Source organism: Parasteatoda tepidariorum, chromosome 6 (assembly GCF_043381705.1).
Source record: "Parasteatoda tepidariorum isolate YZ-2023 chromosome 6, CAS_Ptep_4.0, whole genome shotgun sequence".
Lineage (NCBI taxonomy): Eukaryota > Metazoa > Arthropoda > Arachnida > Araneae > Theridiidae > Parasteatoda > Parasteatoda tepidariorum.
The window spans coordinates 15,335,938-15,355,978 of NC_092209.1; the positions used below are offsets into that span (position 1 = coordinate 15,335,938).

The 20,041-nt window shown below is 30.7% G+C and overlaps 2 protein-coding genes across 3 annotated transcripts in view; both read left to right on the plus strand.

Moving 5' to 3' along the window:
* Nucleotides 1-20,041, plus strand: part of LOC107451959 (testicular acid phosphatase homolog) — a 539,537-nt gene that overhangs the window by 273,198 nt on the left and 246,298 nt on the right. The window lies entirely within an intron of this gene.
* Nucleotides 1,451-20,041, plus strand: part of LOC107451965 (GRIP domain-containing protein quick-to-court) — a 107,976-nt gene continuing 89,385 nt past the window's right edge. The window contains exon 1 of the mRNA XM_071182012.1: nt 1,451-1,560. Within this exon, the coding sequence (XP_071038113.1) occupies nt 1,551-1,560 (10 nt within the window). The 5' untranslated portion in view covers nt 1,451-1,550. The remainder of the gene's footprint in view (nt 1,561-20,041) is intronic.

Here is a 20,041-nt window from a genome sequence, read left to right on the forward strand (position 1 = left end):
GATGGTGTTTACCAACAGGATAATGCACCATGTCATAAGGGTCGAATCGTCATGGATTGGTTCGAGGAACATTCCAGTGACTTTCAAGTCATGTCTTGGCCCTCAAATTCACCTGACCTTAATCCGATAGAGCATTTGTGGTCCTACTTGGAAAACCAAATTCGTGTTGCCACGCTACCCCCTCTCAATGTGAGGGAATTGCAGGAACATTTAATGAGCGCTAAAGGTGGTCCTATATGTTATTAGCAGGGTGGACATAATGTAATCGATCTTCGGTATAGATATATATATATACCCCTTAGACACCTTTGGAACGAATTAGAAAAATTACTAAATTAGCCAAATCGACCATCCTCACTGTTATCACCTCACTGTTACGTGTAGTCTGCTCCCATGGCCGCCTATCAAAAGCTGGTCCCAAGTTTCCCCCGATAAGTGCTAGCTGTCACCCATGCAAAAGGGTAATATTAATGAAACCCTCAGAGTTGTCCGTTGATGAGGATGGAAAATGACTCTCGTTAATTGGAAGGCTCTATTAATAAAGTCGTAGATCGTAGTTGAAGGCTCTGTTAATAGTATCGTCTTGTGAATAATATTTCAAGGATGATGTCTCTTAAGATTAACACAGAGATGATTGAATAATAACTTAAGTCGGAGATAATGAAAAGGAAAGTCGGAAAGATATATAAATGGACTGTTCCGTAACAAACATTAATTTTCCTGTGAATCATAAATCAAGCAATTTTTTAAACCACGGATAATTTCAATTTTTACAACGTTTTCAGCTATAGTAGATAAGTTGAAGGCACTGATTGCAATATCGTAGATCGTAGTTGAAGGCTCCATTAATAATATCGTAGAATGTAGTTGAAGGCTCTATTAATAATATCGTAGATCATAGTTAAAGTCTGTATTAGAAATATCTTAGATCGTAGTTGAAGGCTACATTCACAATATCATAGATTGTATTGTAGTTGAAGGTTCTATTAATAATATCGTAGATCATAGTTGAAGGTTACATTAATAATATCGTCTTGTGAATAATATCGAAAGCATGAAATAAATATTAATATAGATTTAAAATCATAATGACTTAAATCAGAAATTATGAAAAAAGAAATCAGCAAGATATGTAAACAGACTGCTCCGAAACAAATATTCATTTTCCTGTGAATCATACCTAGAACAATTTTTTGAGCCACGAATAATTTCGACATTTTACAACTTTATTCAGACATAAAAATCAGATGATGTCTCATATTTCATTTTCCACTTTCGGGCACGCCTTCTGAGAAATGACCGTGAAATTTTGCATCACCTGAACGCTTTCGGTTAGTAATAGAAGGGGGGGAATGAATCTTTCAAAATTCGTTGTTGGAACAAAAATAGTTTTGTCTTTTTTTCGTCTGTCATCTGTGAAACCTGCTAACTGGTCGAAATTTCGAGACAGATCGACACACGAAATTGAAATTTGGTGTGCTTATGTTGTGTCTCCTGCATAAGAGGTAGCGAGGATTTGTTGAATATTAATTTTTTTCAAGTTTCACCTAATGTTTCGAAGTAAGACTTTTTCAACTTTTAAAATTATAATAACCTTAAACTATATATTTTACTACTAACCTTTGAGAATTTTTTCAACCTGTTGAAAGGTTCAGAAAGTTGAAGACTGGTGTCTCAAATATTTTGTGCTTAGCATTAAAAATTTATGAAAGCTGAATATTCTTATGAACGAAAATCGATTAATTATATAAAATTATATATCTTGTGACATGTTATGTATCTGTTTTTTTAAATCAAACAGTATGCTGCATTTTTTTAAAAAAAAAATTAGAAGCTATCTAAAGAAAATTTCCATTTTATTTATATGAATCATATGAATTACCACGTTTTTCATTAATGCGAACTATGAATCCGACAGGTAAACTGTTAAAGGCAGCACGATTCCTGATAGATGCTTCACTAAATCTGTTTTTACCATTGTCAGAAATTGGAGATGTCGCATTTTTTAAGCTGAATGTTCATTTGTCTTTTTAGATCCCTTTGATTGTAATGATTTTATGAAATTTGGTTTCAGGGATTATTTTTACATGCCAAAATGAATGCAATAAAAATATTCTTATGATTTTTTTTAGAAAAAGGGCATTTTTGGGGGTCAAAATGAGCATGTTTCGCCGCTGTTTGTGTTTTCTGCTATACATAAATTTAGTGATTTCTTTGAGACATTGCCATAACACTTTAAATTTAAAAGAACCGTAATGACTCAGGGGATTGAGCGTTAGCTTTTCAATGAGGTGAACCTGGTTCGAATCCCAGCAATGGCTGGTCGATATGAATTCCGCATCCGGCTTGCACCAACCCCACTTCTGACTTTAAATATCCTCAGGGGTAGACGGGTCAAGGGTTAAAGTCCCCATACCCCTCAAGCTAACCGTGAAAGGTTTTCGTGGTTTCCCACTCCATGTAACGCAAATGCGAATTAGTTCTATCAAAAAGTCCTCCACAAAGGCAAAATTTCTCCTAATACTTGATCCAGCAGTTTCCTTGTCTTCTGGATTGGGTTAAAAATTACAAGGCTGCGGAGTTGAACATTAGTAGCTGTAAACCCAAAAAATTTGGCTGACTGTTCTACGAGGATTATAAAATAAAAAATAGCACTTTACAAAATGAAAATCTGCATAACCATTCAAAAACAAGAAAGTAAACTCTCTTTTTGCTGTGACTATACATTTTAAAATATATCTTTTATAAGGTTCATTAAATTAATAAGATGGGGAATTTTAAGTTAGTTTGATTTTTGAAGTTAGGTTGTTAGTTAGGTTGTTAGTTATGTTGTTTGAATTTGTTAATGCTAAATATATTTTTAAATTGTAAGGTACAAAAAATGCTATATATTGATAGTTTTTAAATTTTTTAAACCAAAATTTTTTTGTGCCATTTGAAAGAAGAAAGTGATTAAATACTGATTTTTTTAAAAATAATCATTGAATTGTATTGAAATGGTATTTCTTTTTCGTGACTATATTTTAAAATTATCGCATTTCAAGCTCTACGTCATTCGGGTGACGTCAAATTTCCAATTCGTCAAATTACCAAATAAATGAACGAATTAATCTTAATTTACTTGTAAATCAAGTTACTTGATTTGCTTGTAAAACATGAAACGACCATGTCATACAGAATTTTAAAAATCTCCAAATAGATGAAAGAATTAATCTTAATTTAGTTACTTGTAAATTAAGAAACTCCTATGTCGTAGAGAATTTTTAAAAATCTCTAAATAAATAAAATAACTCAATTAACGAAATCTCCAAATAGATGAAAGAATTAATCTTAATTTAATTATACTTGTAAATTAAGAAATTCCTATGTCGTAGAGAATATTAAAAAATCTCCAAATAAATGAGATAACTTAATAAACGAAATCTCCAAATCGATGAAAGAATTAATCTTAATTTAGTTACTTGTAAATTAAGAAACGACCATGAGACAGAAAATTTTCAAAAATTAAAAGTACAGAATAAAGAACGAAAATATCCAAATTAAATAACCAAAGAAGATATCTAAAGAATATTACCCAATGAATGAAATTAACAAATAAATAAAAGAATTAATCTTCGTATATTTACTTTATCTTTACATATTAAATTTGCTACAATTTCATATGTAGTTTAACCAGATTGTTAAGTACAAAGATGCCAAATGCTCCTGATTCGACAAAATATTAATTTTTTTTTTCAAAAAAAGATAGAGAACTACAAAATAAAATTTGCAGATTTTCGGTTAATTTGGCCAACTTTTTAAAAGGCTTAACACGACTTAACTGTGTCACAGTGGGGAAAATACTACCACTGGGAAAAATCATCTGTTTACAAACCCGAAGACTGGTAAAATATTAATTGAGATCAACAAAATTTGCTTAACTGTTCTAGTGCTTAGAATCTTCGCAGATCTATCGTGAAGTATTAAGTATTTGTTTAAATTGTTTATAAGTCGGGGTGTCTAAAATCATTTATATGTATAGATTAATGCAAGTTATTTAAGCGATACAGATGCGGAAAAGGCTGTAACCGGCCTGAAGAGCCCAGATAAAAACATATGTTGATGATGATGAAACGATAGTACACTGCTGGACAATTGCTAAGCGCGGATAACACTATCATCCATAGCAACCACAAAATGAAAGGAAGCAAAATGTGGAAAATTAGAATAAGTGCGGGATATAGTAAGAAGAGGTATGCGTATGCAAACTTTTTTCCACGTCTGTTCATCACGTGATAGCGCTGATGAAAGCTTTAACCCCTTGGGGACGGGTGATTCAGAAAAGCATTCGTACAAAATCAGAATCAAGTTGTAATTAAATAAAAAGCGGTAACTTAAATGTAGTCGTTGCTAATTTGACAGACTTACTTTGCTTTTTCTTTAATTATTGTTAGTTTAATCATATATATAATCAATGTTAGTTCAAAGTATAACTAAATAGTTTTATTTTGAACAAAGTAATGGTGAATTAAATAAATCAAACAATTATAACTCCGCCTACAAATNTTTTTTTTTCGTAAGCTGTAAAACAAACATAAAATATACTGGGGACATGAAAATGACTGTTTTTGTGAGAATGACCCATATAATCAATGTTAGTTCAAAGTATAACTAAATAGTTTTATTTTGAACAAAGTAATGGTGAATTAAATAAATCAAACAATTATAACTCCGCCCACAAATAAACTGCTAAAGAGTTACTTTGATTACCAGTTTTATCTTTTTATCCTGATTGATACAGTTTCATGCTGTCACGTATTTGTGACAGTCGGCGCGAAAGGGTTAAAGGTTTTGACGCGTGTGGAGAGTTGTTGTTTCAATTCTCCAAGCCGATTTTAAGGCGGTCTCATTGTTCTGAGTCCATGCATTTTCAAGTCAATCGTTCCCGATCCAATCAAGCAAGCGACAACTTGCTCCGGACAGCGAATAAATATTTTCGAGTGGTAGTTAATTAATTGTGATTTTTGTTTTAATAAATTCAATTTATTAGGCTTTTAGCCACCACTATTTCTAAATAATTCGAAGGCTCCTTCTTCTGATGAAGGGTCGAAATGAGTCGAAAGAGAATTTACCGTGATAACAAGTTGAGACAAGTCGCTTATATTAGCGAGTCTTCGGAACTTGAAAACACTGACAAGGGAAACTAGGGAAGTGTGACTCGCCAATTTTGAAGTAAACTAGTGGGATGTATGCCTTATGAGGAATAATTTTAGGGGGCAACATTCGTTTCGGACCATAGAAGGTTCTGTGAGAGATAAAAAATAATTCAGTATATAGAAAAATCGGTATTTTATTACTTCAATGCAGACTATTAGGTATTGTAATTGTCTCATACTTCAATTAATTTGTAATTAATTGGTTAATTAATTAATTTGCAAAGTAATAAATTTATTAGCAAATTAATTACTTATTAATTATTAATTGGTTTGCTATTACATACACCAATTAATTTAAAAAATGTTTTGAAAAAAAAATTAAAAATTTTTATGTCAATTTTTTTTTTTAAAAATTAACCTAACAGGTTTTTCTGAAAAACTACAGATATATAAAATTTCCGAAATCAATTCTGACAATAAATATGCATTATATAGTACGTGAAAGTACCACAACCACAAAATTAATTGGAGTATGAGATAATTACAATAACTAATAGTCTGCATTGGAGTAATAAAATACCGATTTTTCTATATGTTGAATTATTTTTTATCTCTCACAGAACCTTCTATGGGCCGAAACGAATGTTGCCCCCTAAAATTATTCCTCATAAGGCATACATCCCACTAGTTTACTTCAAAATTGGCGAGTCACACTTCCCTAGTTTCCCTTGTGAGTCCGCATTCTAGGAAAGCACCGAAGAGGAGATCGACAATGAAATCGTTTCACCCAATCAGCAATGGTTTGGTTAATGATGAAGTTGAGCTCCAGAATCAGAATCCACCATCATTTTCATGGTCCCATCTAACTAACTTTGCCCCACGCATACCTGCCAACTTTCACTCTTTCCGAGAATGAATTTTCAGAGTGGTTGTAAAACAATAAACGAAAAACAATCTGACTCGAAAATATATTTATATTTTGATCCCGTTGAAATTCGCGTGCGTAAGAAAAATTATGCTTTCATATATTGATTATAATTATTTATATGTAGTGGTGGTCAAACTCATTTATAATTATCATTATAATTCAAAAAGTCAATTGGAATAACCTGAGTATTGCCACCACTTTAAATATGAAAATAAAATCTTCCGGAAAATCCGGAAGAGTTGGCAGGTATGCCCACGTATACCACTGGTTACTTATATCAAGGATCAAACAAATCTCTCTATTAGCAACGAAGTCACTCAAGTGGATTTTTTCTTCAAGATCTTTCCTAATCCTTGCTTATTCATTTATATTCCCCAATGTACGAACGAAAGAATAGAAATGGAAAGAAATCAAAGGCTTCCTCCAAAACTATATCATCATCAACAGCGAGACTTTTCAATGTTGGAAACCATTTTCCTAATTGATGGAATAAACGCGTAGAAGATGTGCATGGTGCGCAAAAATGAAGAAAGAGGCACGCTCGAAAATAGTGTGCACATCTTGCAACGTAGCACTGTGCAAGAACTGTTTCCAGCCCACACCCTCAAGAAACCCACACTTTAGATACTGTTGTTCCTCCACTACTTTCAATTTTTTACCTTTCTTATTTTATAACTGTTAATTTCGAAAAGTGTTTATTAATAAAAATGTTGATGCAAATGTACATGAAAACGCTAATAAAAAAAACGTTGCCTAAAATAATCATCAAATTTTAATTTAAATAATCATAAATGTTAAGTAAAATGTCAATAAAAATGAGTTATTGACTCTAGAATTCCGGCCGGGACATACCCTGTCCCGGTGTTTAGATGCTTTGGGCTTACGGCGGGACATATGCTGTCCCATCAATGAAGCTTGTAAAATCATTGTTAATGATGATGAGCTGTTATAAGGACGTTTATGCTTCTCCTAGACCTTCAACCTTTTAGGCATAAGAGTTATTTTTTTCTAATAATAGCTTGGAGGAGAAATACCTGATCCCGGCAATGGGGCGCAATTGGACTGATTTTTCGCCGTATTGAAAGGGTTAAAGTGATATTTACTAAAATTTCAGATGGCAATGAATAAAAATATTAATTTTAACTTTGAGCAGTATGCAGCGATGCCAACTGCTACGGATTGTGCGTAGTATTTCATTTTTATATTTAAAGTGGTACTGAATTGTATAAATTTCCTTTTAATTTTTGCATAAATAAATTTAAATTGATGTGATTTTGACTGCCACTAGAAACAAATACATATAAGAGCCAATTATATAAACGAAAATGAGTGTGATTCTTATCAATTGAGAAAAGTTATTTCTGTGAATTGTGAAAAGTATATTCTGTCAAAAAAAATATAAAAAATAAAAACACCATGTTGAAAAAAAGAACCTGCAGCATGACGAACAAGATTTCAAATTTGAAATTGCCACACACGAATTAGGCAAAATCAAGCGCTTGTATAACGGATAAAACTTTGTTACCACTTTTTTTTTATAACCGTCGTTGAATTGCGGACCTAATTTTTTGGATTTATGACTACTAATGTTCAATTCCTTTGCCTTGTAATTTTGAACCCAATCCAGAATACAAGGGAACTCCTGGGTAAATATTGAGAGAAATTCGTCTTCGTGGAGAACATTTTGAAGGAACTAACCCGCATTGGCGTTACACGGAGAGAAAAACCACGAAAACCTCCCACGGTTAGGCTGACGACTCTTACCCAAGATCCATCTGCAACTGAGGATACTTTGCGTCAGCACTGTGATCGATGCAAGCCCGATGCGGAAATCGTATCGACCAGCCATAGCTAGGATTCGAACCCAATTCACCTCATTGGAAGGCCAACACGGTTCTTCGTTGCCAATTGTAGTTTTTCATGCAATTTTAGGCTTAACAACCAAAATTCGTAAAAAACGATTAACTGGTCTAAACATTGGGTTGGGAGTGCCTAACTCAAAGGCATATCTGCTCCTTCATTTAAATTTAAATTTATAAAATAAGGGTAGAAGGGGAAGAGAGGCTTACGTAGCATAAATTTACGACGTAACAATAATAAACATGATGAAATAGTTAAAATAAGCGATTACTAAATCTTGAGATATAAAAGAGAGTGGCGACTTTGTGATGTTCTCTAAAAAGAGAATATAGAAGGGCAAAAGGTTAATGTATCACAGAGGACAAATAGTTTTTTCTTAAGGAAATGATGTAATAGTAAAGGGCAGTGAGAGTAGATACTTCCAACAGCTTTGTTGAATGCTTCCTATTATGATGTAACGCCAATTAATTGCATAACAGGCAACAAACATGACATAACAGATTATTTATTGTATATCAAATGAAAGTGAATGTAACAGAGGGAATCTCAGCCTTGACACACTGAAACTCGGTCACGTGGGAGGGTTATCAGAATGGTCACTAAAACACATATTTTGGTAAACACGCGCGAAAGAGTTCATCAGCGGGACGCCACTTTGGGTCAAATTGAGTGGCTATTACGGCATACTATGTTTAAATAAAATAAAAAATTAAGTTATAAATACAAATCCCTCCAACATGCTAAGGAATGATTTTTTATCAGGCTTCTATCAATACTTGATCGCATTCAAATTCAGTCGTGCAGTTTACGATGAGAATTAGAGGCTTTTATTTTTTTACTTAACATTATTTGTAAAGAATTGTCTTTTTATAAATATATTAAAATTATTTTTGTGTAGTGGAGGACAAAATTCTTTTTTTTTTATTTATTTACGTAAATACCAATACGTTACGTTTGATACCAAAAATAAATCTATTTTCTGAAACTACAGAAACCCCGTTGTAATTAAAGAGTATGTAATACTGAGAGTTTTTTTTTTTTTAAAAAAACTTTTTATTTCGGGTTCAATATCAAGTTTTAATGTTTTGACCCTTATAATTCCAAAAGTATAAAACTTTTAAGAACATATTCTTTTTTTTTTCCTTTTTTTTTTTTCTTGCTTCAATAAAAAGTTAATATTCCACGCAACTTGAAAAAAATACTATTCTATTTTGATCCAATTTTCAAAAGCAGAACAGAATATAAATTTGTGTCGTTGCTCCATTTTGTTTAAATTCCTTCAATAATTTGGTGAACCGGGTTCGAATCCCAGCGGTGGCTGGTTGATACGAATTCCGCATCCGACTTGCACCAACCACACCGCTGACGTAATATATCCTCAGTAATAGACGGATCACGGAGAGTCCCCTTGCTGTCAGGCTAACGATAGGAGGTCTTCGTGGTTCTCCTCTCCATGTAACGCAAATGCGGGTTAGTTCCATCAAAAAGTCCTCCACGAAGGCAAATTTCCCAATATTTGATCCAGCAGTTCCCTTGTTTTCCGGATTGGGCTCAAAATTACAAGACTACGGTGTTGAACAATAGCAGTCGTGAACCTAAAAAATTGGGTCAGCTGTTCAATGACGGTTATAAAACCCTCTCAGGAGGCCAGGGTAGCCTGGTTGGTAGAGTGTTGGATTCGGGTGCGTGAGAATGGAGTTCGAATCCAGCCAGCCGAAGGTAAGTGAGTGGTGCACGTGAAATTTGTCGGGGTCACAAAGCCCTCCAAGTTTCTATAACAAATCGATTCCCCTGGGGAATCTGATCCGAGAATTCTCTGTCTTCTGGATTGGGTTCGAAATTACTAGGCTTAAGAGTTGAACATTGGTGGTCGTAAACTCAAAATTTGGCTCAGCTGTTCAACAACGGTTATAAAATAAAATAATATAAAATAAAATAAAATCCATTCAGAGCCGTTCACTTACCTTTGAGAATATAACACTAAAAATACAATAGTTTTTATTTTTTAAACTATGTTGTTTTTATTCTCCCACGTTAGGGGCTTACTTCGTTGATCAGTTAGCGTGGAGGTAACGGGCTCGTATCCTATCACAACTCTGTATGCATATTTATGATGTTCCCTCATAGGAATTGTTCTTCCGCTTGACAAAAGCTTGTAAGCCGTTTTGGTAATGAGCTCAAAAACTAGCTTATGTAATTTAACACTAAATGAAAAAAAATCAATCGTTTCAAATTTCGGAATATTTAAGCATGAGTCGATTAGTTCCTCACTAGGTGTAAATTTAAAGACCACTATTAGCGCAGCTCTTTTTGACTAAAATTTTTGCTCAAATTTTTCAACCCCGTAAAAGGGTCAAGCTTTTTTTTTACTTTTATTTACAGAAATTGGGCACCTGGGCCTCTTAGCGGCCCCTACATGGGTGAAAGCCCTTATATAGCAAGACGGAAAAGAGAAAAATCTGGTACGTAAAACATTTCATTCCAGCATTTTTTTCGAAAAAAATGAAATATCTGTAACTATCAAGATTTCTTTTATAATTCTGGCATANTTTAGATTTTTCTATTGAAAAATATGTAGATTATTATGGTATAAAAAAATTCATACCTTATAATTCAAAATTTTTTCATCCTCAATTTAATTAAATAATAAAAAATAATTAATAATTATTAAAAATTACTTTTTTTATGAAATTATCTTTGGGTAAATGAGTTTTATGAGTGGGTACAATTTTCTTCAAATTGCTTTATTAGTTTTGAAAATATGACTAAAAACGTAAAAAGTGAAATTAACATTAACGGGTTCGAACTTTGGATCGCTCTCCTGACCAAACTATGGGGACCATATTTCCCAGATTGCGGCTACCCCCTATATTTTGAAGGTTAGGAATCCAAATATGTAAAAAAAAATACATGTTTATTCAGAGAAAGTACGTTTTTGTGTCTGATTTCGTAACTTAATTAATAGTTAGCACTAATTAATTAGCATATTTGAGGTCACCCCCGGGAACCATTAAGATTGACACTTAGATCGTGAAAATCCGATCATTAGAACAAAAGTTATTCAAGGTGATATCTTTTTTTTTTTGCTGACTGTACAATAATTGATTTTTGAAAAATGAAGAACATAATTGATGAGTAAGAGGGTTAAGCCAGATATACCAATTTGCTCCGGACAGCAAATAAGTATTTTAAAGTGGTAGTTTATCAATTGTGGTTCTTGGTTTAATAAAATCAATTTAGTAGATTTTTATCCACCACTATATCTAAATAATTCGTAGGCTTATATAATTCACTGCTATTAATTGGTATTATCATGAATTACTTTCAGGCCTGAATTCAAGACGGAAAAGAGAAAATACTGGTAGGGGAACTATTTCAATATTAGATAATATTCAGGAGGAGTTCGTCTAGTCTTAAAAATAAAAAATTTACTGTAATTAACTTCTTCTCAGCGAAGAAGCAATTCAATATAAAAATTGTATTCATTAACCCTTTCGCGCCGACTGTCACAAATACGTGACAGCATGAAACTGTATCAATCAGGATAAAAAGATAAAACTGGTAATCAAAGTAATTCTTTAGCAGTTTATTTGTGGGCGGAGTTATAATTGTTTGATTTATTTAATTCACCATTACTTTGTTCAAAATAAAACTATTTAGTTATACTTTGAACTAACATTGATTATATATATATGATTAAACTAACAATAATTAAAGTAAAAGCAAAGTAAGTCTGTCAAATTAGCAACGACTACATTTAAGTTACCGCTTTTTATTTAATTACAAGTTGATCCTGATTTTGTACGAATGCTTTTCTGAATCACCCGTCCCCAAGGGGTTAAGACCAATTGGTAATTAAAGAGTTTTATTATTCCCGAAAAAAAAATTAAAAAATGAAATTTATTTGTTACCAGTTTTTACTCTTTTCAGTCTTCATATATATGGCGTGTCCGGAGCAGTTGGCATCTCTGTCAAGCGTTAAGGCCAATCATAGATTAGTCTTACGCAATTCAAAAGTTTATGTTGGGCCAAACGCTCCTTAAAGTTTTCATTTTTATATTTTATAAAAATGAAAACTCTAATATGGGTTCGAAATTTATGAGCTTTTTTTTGTCCAGGAAATAAATTATATCATCCTATTTTCAGAAATAAAACAATCAAAAGTTATACCCACGAAACATCTTACAGTTTATTTCGGAGTCTACACAATTGATTAATATATTAAACTCTTACTTTATAACAGTGGAATGACCTACTTCCGGTTACAAAGTTATTGAGAACGGTATTCTTTTTACTATAGTTTCCAGTGTAATAAACTCTCAATAATCTATAAATTTTGTCCATAAATATTTTAGAAATGGGAGCGCGTAGACACATCTCTTCTAGACAAAATTGTTTAGAATAAGTTTGTGTTGTAGGATTAGGACAGATTTGAAAGGAAATATAAGATTTTTTACTTGTCGGTAAGTAGATTTTCTGATATTGTGAATAGTGTAGTAAAATTAGGGAACTCAATATTTTTCGAATTCTGTTAAATATTTTATGACTAGCTAAATGTTCGTTCTTCGTTTGGTGTACAAAAGGTAAATAACTCCAGAAACAAATTTTTTGTTGGATTTATACAAGTACAACATCTTGCTTAATTCGGGTGTGGGGATGAGTTACTTTTGCTCTAAAAGCTACAGATTTTTTTAATGACATTTTTAGGTGAAATGTTTAAGTTTAAAAACGTTATCTTTAACACGTTCTTTAAATATTGCGACAAACTTCTAGGGGAGTCAGGGCATATCATCGGAATTAAAAATGCTTCGGACCCATATCGGAAAGTATCGTCGAACGCGGCTGGGGGAGCTTCCCAATTATGACTTATTCAGAAGCACACGAAGAAACAGCTCATAATAGGAAAGTGCCCTCAGTAATGAATGGCGACATTCCTCGGTATGGGTTCCTATGCAATTTTAATCATGGTAGTGTGACCTAATTCTCCTAGAAGGTTGCGTCAACATTAATGCGACCTCAACATTACATAAATTGCGTATACATTAATTATAAAAATTAATTATATTAAAATTAATCACATAAGAACTTGTGATATAGATCTTTCCTAAAATCAAACAGTTGTTGGATCTTTAACACGTTGAATGCCATGGGGGCCACCAGTGACTGGCACTGAGCTTGTTCGTAGTGCCACGGGGGTCACCGGTGACCGGCGAAGCCAAGATTATTAGAAACACATAATTCGAGTAAATTTTTTATTTTTTATATTGTTATCGCTACTAAAATGGTTTGAAGAAATTAATGCAATATAGAACACATAAAAATAGTTTTATTTATATACACAGAAATGCCAACTTGCTTCGGACAGCGAATAAATATTTTAAAGTGGTAGTTTATTAATTGTGATTCTTGGTTTAATAAATTCAATTTAGTAGATCTTTATCCACCACTATTTCTAAACAATTCATTGGGTTATATCATTCATCACTTAGTCTTTCTTATATATCGAGCTAATCCTTTCAAAAAAAACTAGCAAAATATGTCTAATATTTTCAAATTCAGTTTGTAGTTATTTGCATTGAGCGTGGCATTCAACGTTTTATACAGAATTCGTAGCTATCTATCTATTTATTTTAGTTTGTATGCAAACTTGCTACCACGCTTTTCATGAAGGCACTTTTTCCATTAGTGCCAAAACCGAGTCGGACTAGTAAGTTGTAAGCGGTTAATTAGAAAAAAAAAATTTCTAATACTCCTCCCGAACTGTCAAACTGAAATTCTTGCCCGATTTTTAGAATCGGAAGTTAAAATTGCCTATTGCAACTGCTGTTAAAATGTCAGGCTACTAGCTTATACGGTTCTAGATTTATAATTGAAACATATAAACACAGACAGCTACACGACTCTTCCTTATGAAATAAGTTACCTAATTTAATGTGGTATAAAAGATTTAAAAGTAAATTAAAATTTTCAACATGTTTAACCTTTTGTTTACGGTGTACCAGTTACACTATTACTTATGGTCCATATGTTGTACCAACCGTAAGAAGAAGGTTAAAAGTTGTTACTAGGGTTCCATATTTATTTTTAAAAAAGTTATAGTTGAATTGAAGATTATTTAAGTTATCCAGACTGGCTTAAAGCTTTTCTTTTTGGAGTTAAAAGATTTTTTTTAAGCATGAATATAACTCAAATTTTATTTAACATGTTCACGCCGGGGTGACCCACCGGTAGGTCACGCTAGATTGTCTCATCGGGCTGCGCACCGGAGTAAAAACTGGTAACAATAAATTTCATTCTTTAGTTTTTTTTTTCGGGAATAATAAAAATCCATAACTACCAATTGTTTTCAACGGAAGCAATTTTTATATTGAATTGCTTCTTCGCCGTGATTAATTTCCTTACAGTGAATTGTTATTGTTGAGAATAGCTTAACTCCTCCCGAATATTATCTAATATTGAAATTGTTCTTCTACCAGTATTTACTCTTCTCCGTACCGCTTTCAGGCACAACATCCGGCGTGAACGTGTTAAGTTAAGAAATTTAAAGTCTAAAATAACAGTAAAAACCATGTTATGAGCTTTGAGTAATATGTTATATTTGGATTTCTCGAAAACATGAAAAACTTAATTTCGATCTCAGTATTTAGGCTACGTTTTTATGTAGATTTAAGACTCAACTCTCGGATAAGGAAATGGATTCATTTAGTAACTAAAAAGCAATTTTTGGTGATTATTTATTTTTTTAAAAAAATTTAAATGCTTTGAATATTTTTCTAACTGAGCTCTATCCTCTTTTATTAACACGTTGAATGCACACTAATTTACATGGCTTGTCCGTCTAGCCGCAACGGTAAATAACTACGAACTAAATTTGCTAGGCAGATTTTGCTAGTTTTTTTAAAAGGTTTAACATGACAAATCTGTTAAAAGTGGTCAATTATATAAGTTTACGAATTGCTTAGAAATAGTGGTGGTTAAAGATCTACTAAATTGAATTTATTAAACCAAGAATCACCATTAATAAACGACTACTTGAAAATATTTATTCGTTGTCGGGAGCTATTTTTGTGTAAAACTATTTTTGTGTGTTCTATATTGCATTAATTTCTTCAAAACATTTTAGTAACGATAATAATATTAAAAAATTTACTCAAATTATGTGTTTCTAATAATCTTGACTTCACCGGTGACCCCCCATAGCATTTAACGTGTTAATATTACCCTAGAAACCCTAGAAAGGATAATAAGAAAAGATACAGTAAGTACTAGATATTAACCCTTTAATGAGCCATTTATTTCTAGCAAAAGTAAATTAAAGTATTTTTGGAATTGAAATTGTTTTAAGAATAGTAATTGATATAAGAAAAAAAAACTCATTTAGTTTATAAAAATGAGATTTTTTTGGTGGTAAATATATTTAAAACGACCTATTAGGAACTTACTGACTTTAATTTTTCTTTATTTATAAAATAAATTTTATAGCTGCTACAAACTTCAAGAGTAATTACGTATTCTATAACTTTTATACGTTTTCTTAAACTAACTAATGGCTTCCAATTTTATTCAACCGCACTTCAAGAAAGCTGAAGTTATTAACAAATGGAAACCTAAATTAAAAGTGGCAAAAAAGTGGTGGCAAGTATACTTCCCACTACCTTCGAAAGGGTTAAATCTCACCTTACGTTCTTGTTTTTTTTTTTTTTTTTTTTTTTTTTTTTTTTTTTTTTTTTTTTTTTTTTTTTTTTTTNGTTTTTATGTAGATTTAAGACTCAACTCTCGGATAAGGAAATGGATTCATTTAGTAACTAAAAGGCAATTTTTGGCGAATATTTATTTTTTTTTAAAAATTTAAATGCTTTGAATATTTTTCTAACTGAGCTCTATCCTCTTTTATTAACACATTGAATGCACACTAATTTACATGGCTTGTCCGTCTAACCGCAACGGTAAATAACTACGAACTAAATTTGCTAGACAGATTTTGCTAGTTTTTTTAAAAGGTTTAACATGGCATATCTGTTAAAAGTGGTCAATTATATAAGTTTACGAATTGCTTAGAAATAGTGGTGGATAAAGATCTACTAAATTGAATTTATTAAACCAAGAATCACAATTAATAAACGACCACTTGAAAATATTTATTCGCTGTCCGGAGCAAGTTGGCATCTCTGTGTATATAAATAAAACTATTTTTGTGTGTTCTATATTGCATTAATTTCTTCAAAACATTTTAGTAACGATAATAATATTAAAAAAATTACTCAAATTATGCGTTTCTAATAATCTTGGCTTCACCGGTGACCCCCCCATAGCATTTAACGTGTTAATATTACCCTAGAAACCCTAGAAAGGATAATAAGAAAAGATACAGTAAGTACTAGATATTAACCCTTTAATGAGCCACTTATTTCTAGTAAAAGTAAATTAAAGTATATTTGGAATTGAAATTGTTTTAAGAATAGTAATTGATATAAGAAAAAAAAACTTATTTAGTTTATAAAAATGATATTTTTTTGGTGGTAAATATATTTAAAACGACCTATTAGGAACTTACTCACTTTTATTTTTCTTTATTTATAAAATAAATTTTATAACTCCTACAAACTTCAAGAGTAATTACGTATTCTATAACTTTTATACGTTTTCTGAAACTAACTAATGGCTTCCAATTTTATTCAACCGCACTTCAAGAAAGCTGAAGTTATTAACAAATGGAAACCTAAATTAAAAGTGGCAAAAAAGTGGTGGCAAGTATACTACCCACTGCCTTCGAAAGGGTTAAATCTCATATTACGTTCCTGTTTTTTTTTTTTTTTTTTTTTTTTTTTTTTTTTTTTTTTTTTTTTTTTTTTTTTTTTTTTTTTTTTNAAAATAAAAAAAAAAAACGGTAACTAACTACAAACTAAATTTTGCAAATATTTGACTATTTTTGCTTGCTTTTTAAAAAGTATAGCATGACTAACTTACCGTAAAGTGGTGAATTATATAAGCCTACGAATTATTTAGTAATACTGGTGGATGAAAATCTACTAAATTGAATTTATTAATCCAAGAATTACAATTGATAAACTACCACTTTAAAATACATATTTGCTGTCCGGAGCAAGTTGGCATCTCTGCTTTTGACTAAAACGCAAAGACAATAGGTTTAGTTAGCAGTGAGAACAAAACTAAATATACGCTATAGGGAGAAAAAAAATCCTGGTAATTTTACCGTTCTGTTTGGCAATGACATTTCTGAAAAGAAAAAAAACATAATTCTTGTTAATAAAACCAAAATGTATTCCAGTTAAAACATTCCTTTAGTATTTTTTTCCCTTTGTATGGCAACAATTTACCGAAAGTTCAAGTTTTTGAAGTTATAGTTCAGAATCTTTGTACGTACTAACAATTAAAATATATTAAAACGAGAAGGCATGCGACAAATTATTCATTTTCAACCCTGTGTTTTCGTCGAACTTCTTGAAAGAAAAAAAAAATTATTAGTCATTTTAATTCGAAATCAGTTATTCTTGTTACACCAACAACAAACGGCTTGACCACGACATATTACCGCATATTTAGTCAGAATTACGCAATTCAAAAGTAAATGCAACCGAATAAACTGGCGTTTATGCCATGCTCTAAGGTATCATGATAAAAATATTAAGTGTTGACTTATTTACTGCCAAACATACGGTAAAAAAAAAGCCATTTATATGAAACACTTCATACTTAATTACTTAATTGAAAACTTCAATCTCTTAAAAAATATATGAATAATAGTCGACATGATACAAGCGTTTCACAAATAGGCACCCGTTTTCAAGACTAAAAAAAAAACAAAAATGATTTGAAATAAAAAAAAACGTGAAGTTGCAAACGGAAATTGGAANAAAAAAAAAAAATTATTTGAAATATAAAAAAAAGGGACATAAACTTTTTAAATACACAAGTGGGTGACCTTTGTGCTAAAATACAAACTAAGGCGAAACAAAGTTAAAGGGCACAAAAATATTTATAAAATACAATAAAATGCAATAGGATTCTTCTGTATTTCATAAATATTTTTCTGCTCTTTAACGTTGTTTCGCCTTAGTTTGTATAAACTTTTTAGTTTACTTTTATATTGTTTCACATTAACATCTCCAAGTCTTGAAAATGGGAGCCTATTTTTGAAGTGCTTGAAACATGTCGAGTGTTATTTCATATTTACTCAAATTCGAATGCATTTAGTTATGAAGAACAAAAGATTTAACTAGTGCTATTAAAAGAAACTAATGCGTCTTTAGCTATTACATTATGGTTATAAATATTCATTAGTTCCTGACCAACTCTCCCTGAAAATGAATAAATAATTAATTAATTTTAATTAATTATTTATTTTATTGAAATTAATTAATGGATAATTAATTTAATTAAATGATTAATTTAATAAAACGTAATATATGATACAACAGAACAAAAAATAATTATATGAATTTGTCAACATATTTAAGAAACTTATGAGTTTTTATCTCCATATAAAAATTTTTCATTTAAAACAAAACAATTTCTTCTTTAAAAATTTCTGAGTTCAATAAAAAAATTTTGAAAATTCAATTGTTCAAGTTTTTTTTTTTTCTTTTTCGTAAAAAAGAAGAAGAAACAAAACTTTTCAAACGAAGATGACAACGAGTTAAAATTTCACAATGCATGCTTGCAAAAAATTTTTAAAAAAAAAAAGGCAGCTAAATTATTATTATTATTATTATTTAAAACATTAGCAAAAGTCGAGTGAAAGTTCCTTGTCTACCATAACATATTAAAATATTATTAGCTCAGCTTCCGACTTACCCCCATACACACACAAAAACTCACTTCTTAATATATATTCATATTTTAATAAACTTGATTTAAAAGTTTTTGACCATTTTGTTTATTTCTGCAATTTTTTGTCAACACTTCCGCATGTATTTTAAGAAACCAAAAAAGCATTAAAAAATATATATATTTATAAAAAATAGCATTAAACAGTTAATTTAATATATTATTTTAAATAGGCTTCTGGGTTAGAAAGAAAATGCCTAACATTTATTTTACTCTAATCAAAGTTTTTTTTTTTTTTCCCTTTGGAAAACATTCAACCTGTTGAAAATGATTGTTGAATATTTCTGGTGTCGCCATCTATTAACATTTATACAACTTTAAATTATTCATGTTTGTATTTATTTTTTGAATACACATTCTTTATTCTCAATAATATGCGTTGTATAATCAATTAAAATACGTAGACTGATAAAGCATTTTTACAATCTCATAAGTTTCCAGTTAATTGTGTGTAGTAAAGACTTATTTGGTGAACATATTAAAACATATTAAACATATTAAATATATGTCTAATATTTGTTTCATTTTAGTGGCGCCATCTATTGATATATTTATAAACAAATTCTAACACTAGGGACCAATAAAAGATTAATATTAAATACTGATGTGTGTTTTCAGATATTGACAGATTTTGTAATATATTTTGAAATTATAGTTCACATTAGTTAGTTATTGTTAGTTAATGTTTCAAAATAGTTCTTTAAGATTAAAAATGTTAAATTATTTATCATAAATATTATGTTTTTTTATTGTTGCAATTATTTAGTGTTTCTTAGAAGAAGAAAAACGTTACTTATTTATTATTAATACAACATACTAAATAGCATATATTATTTAATACTATTAATAAAGTTAAATAGAATAAAATTAAGATAGATGTTATCATCCTTTTTATTCTCTTTTAAAAGTCGTTCTTATATTTAAATTTATATTATTAAATGTATATAATGTAAATAAAATTAAAAACGGACCACTCTAAGTAACTTATGATCTAATGATCAGAACTTCATGTTCTAGGATTCTATCTTAATGGTTTAAAAAAGAGACCTCAGTGCTATGCTATCTAATTAGTGCAGACAATATTTTAAAGTACCAAATCAGACACAAAAACGTACTTTATCTGAATAAACATTTCTGACCCCCAAAACATAGGGGGTAGCCGCAATCTGGGATATATGGTGCCAATAGTTTGGTCAGAAGAGCGGTTTCGAGAACTTTTTAAGCGAATTGAAACATTTTTGCGCAAAATTATAAAGTTCATTTATCCAAA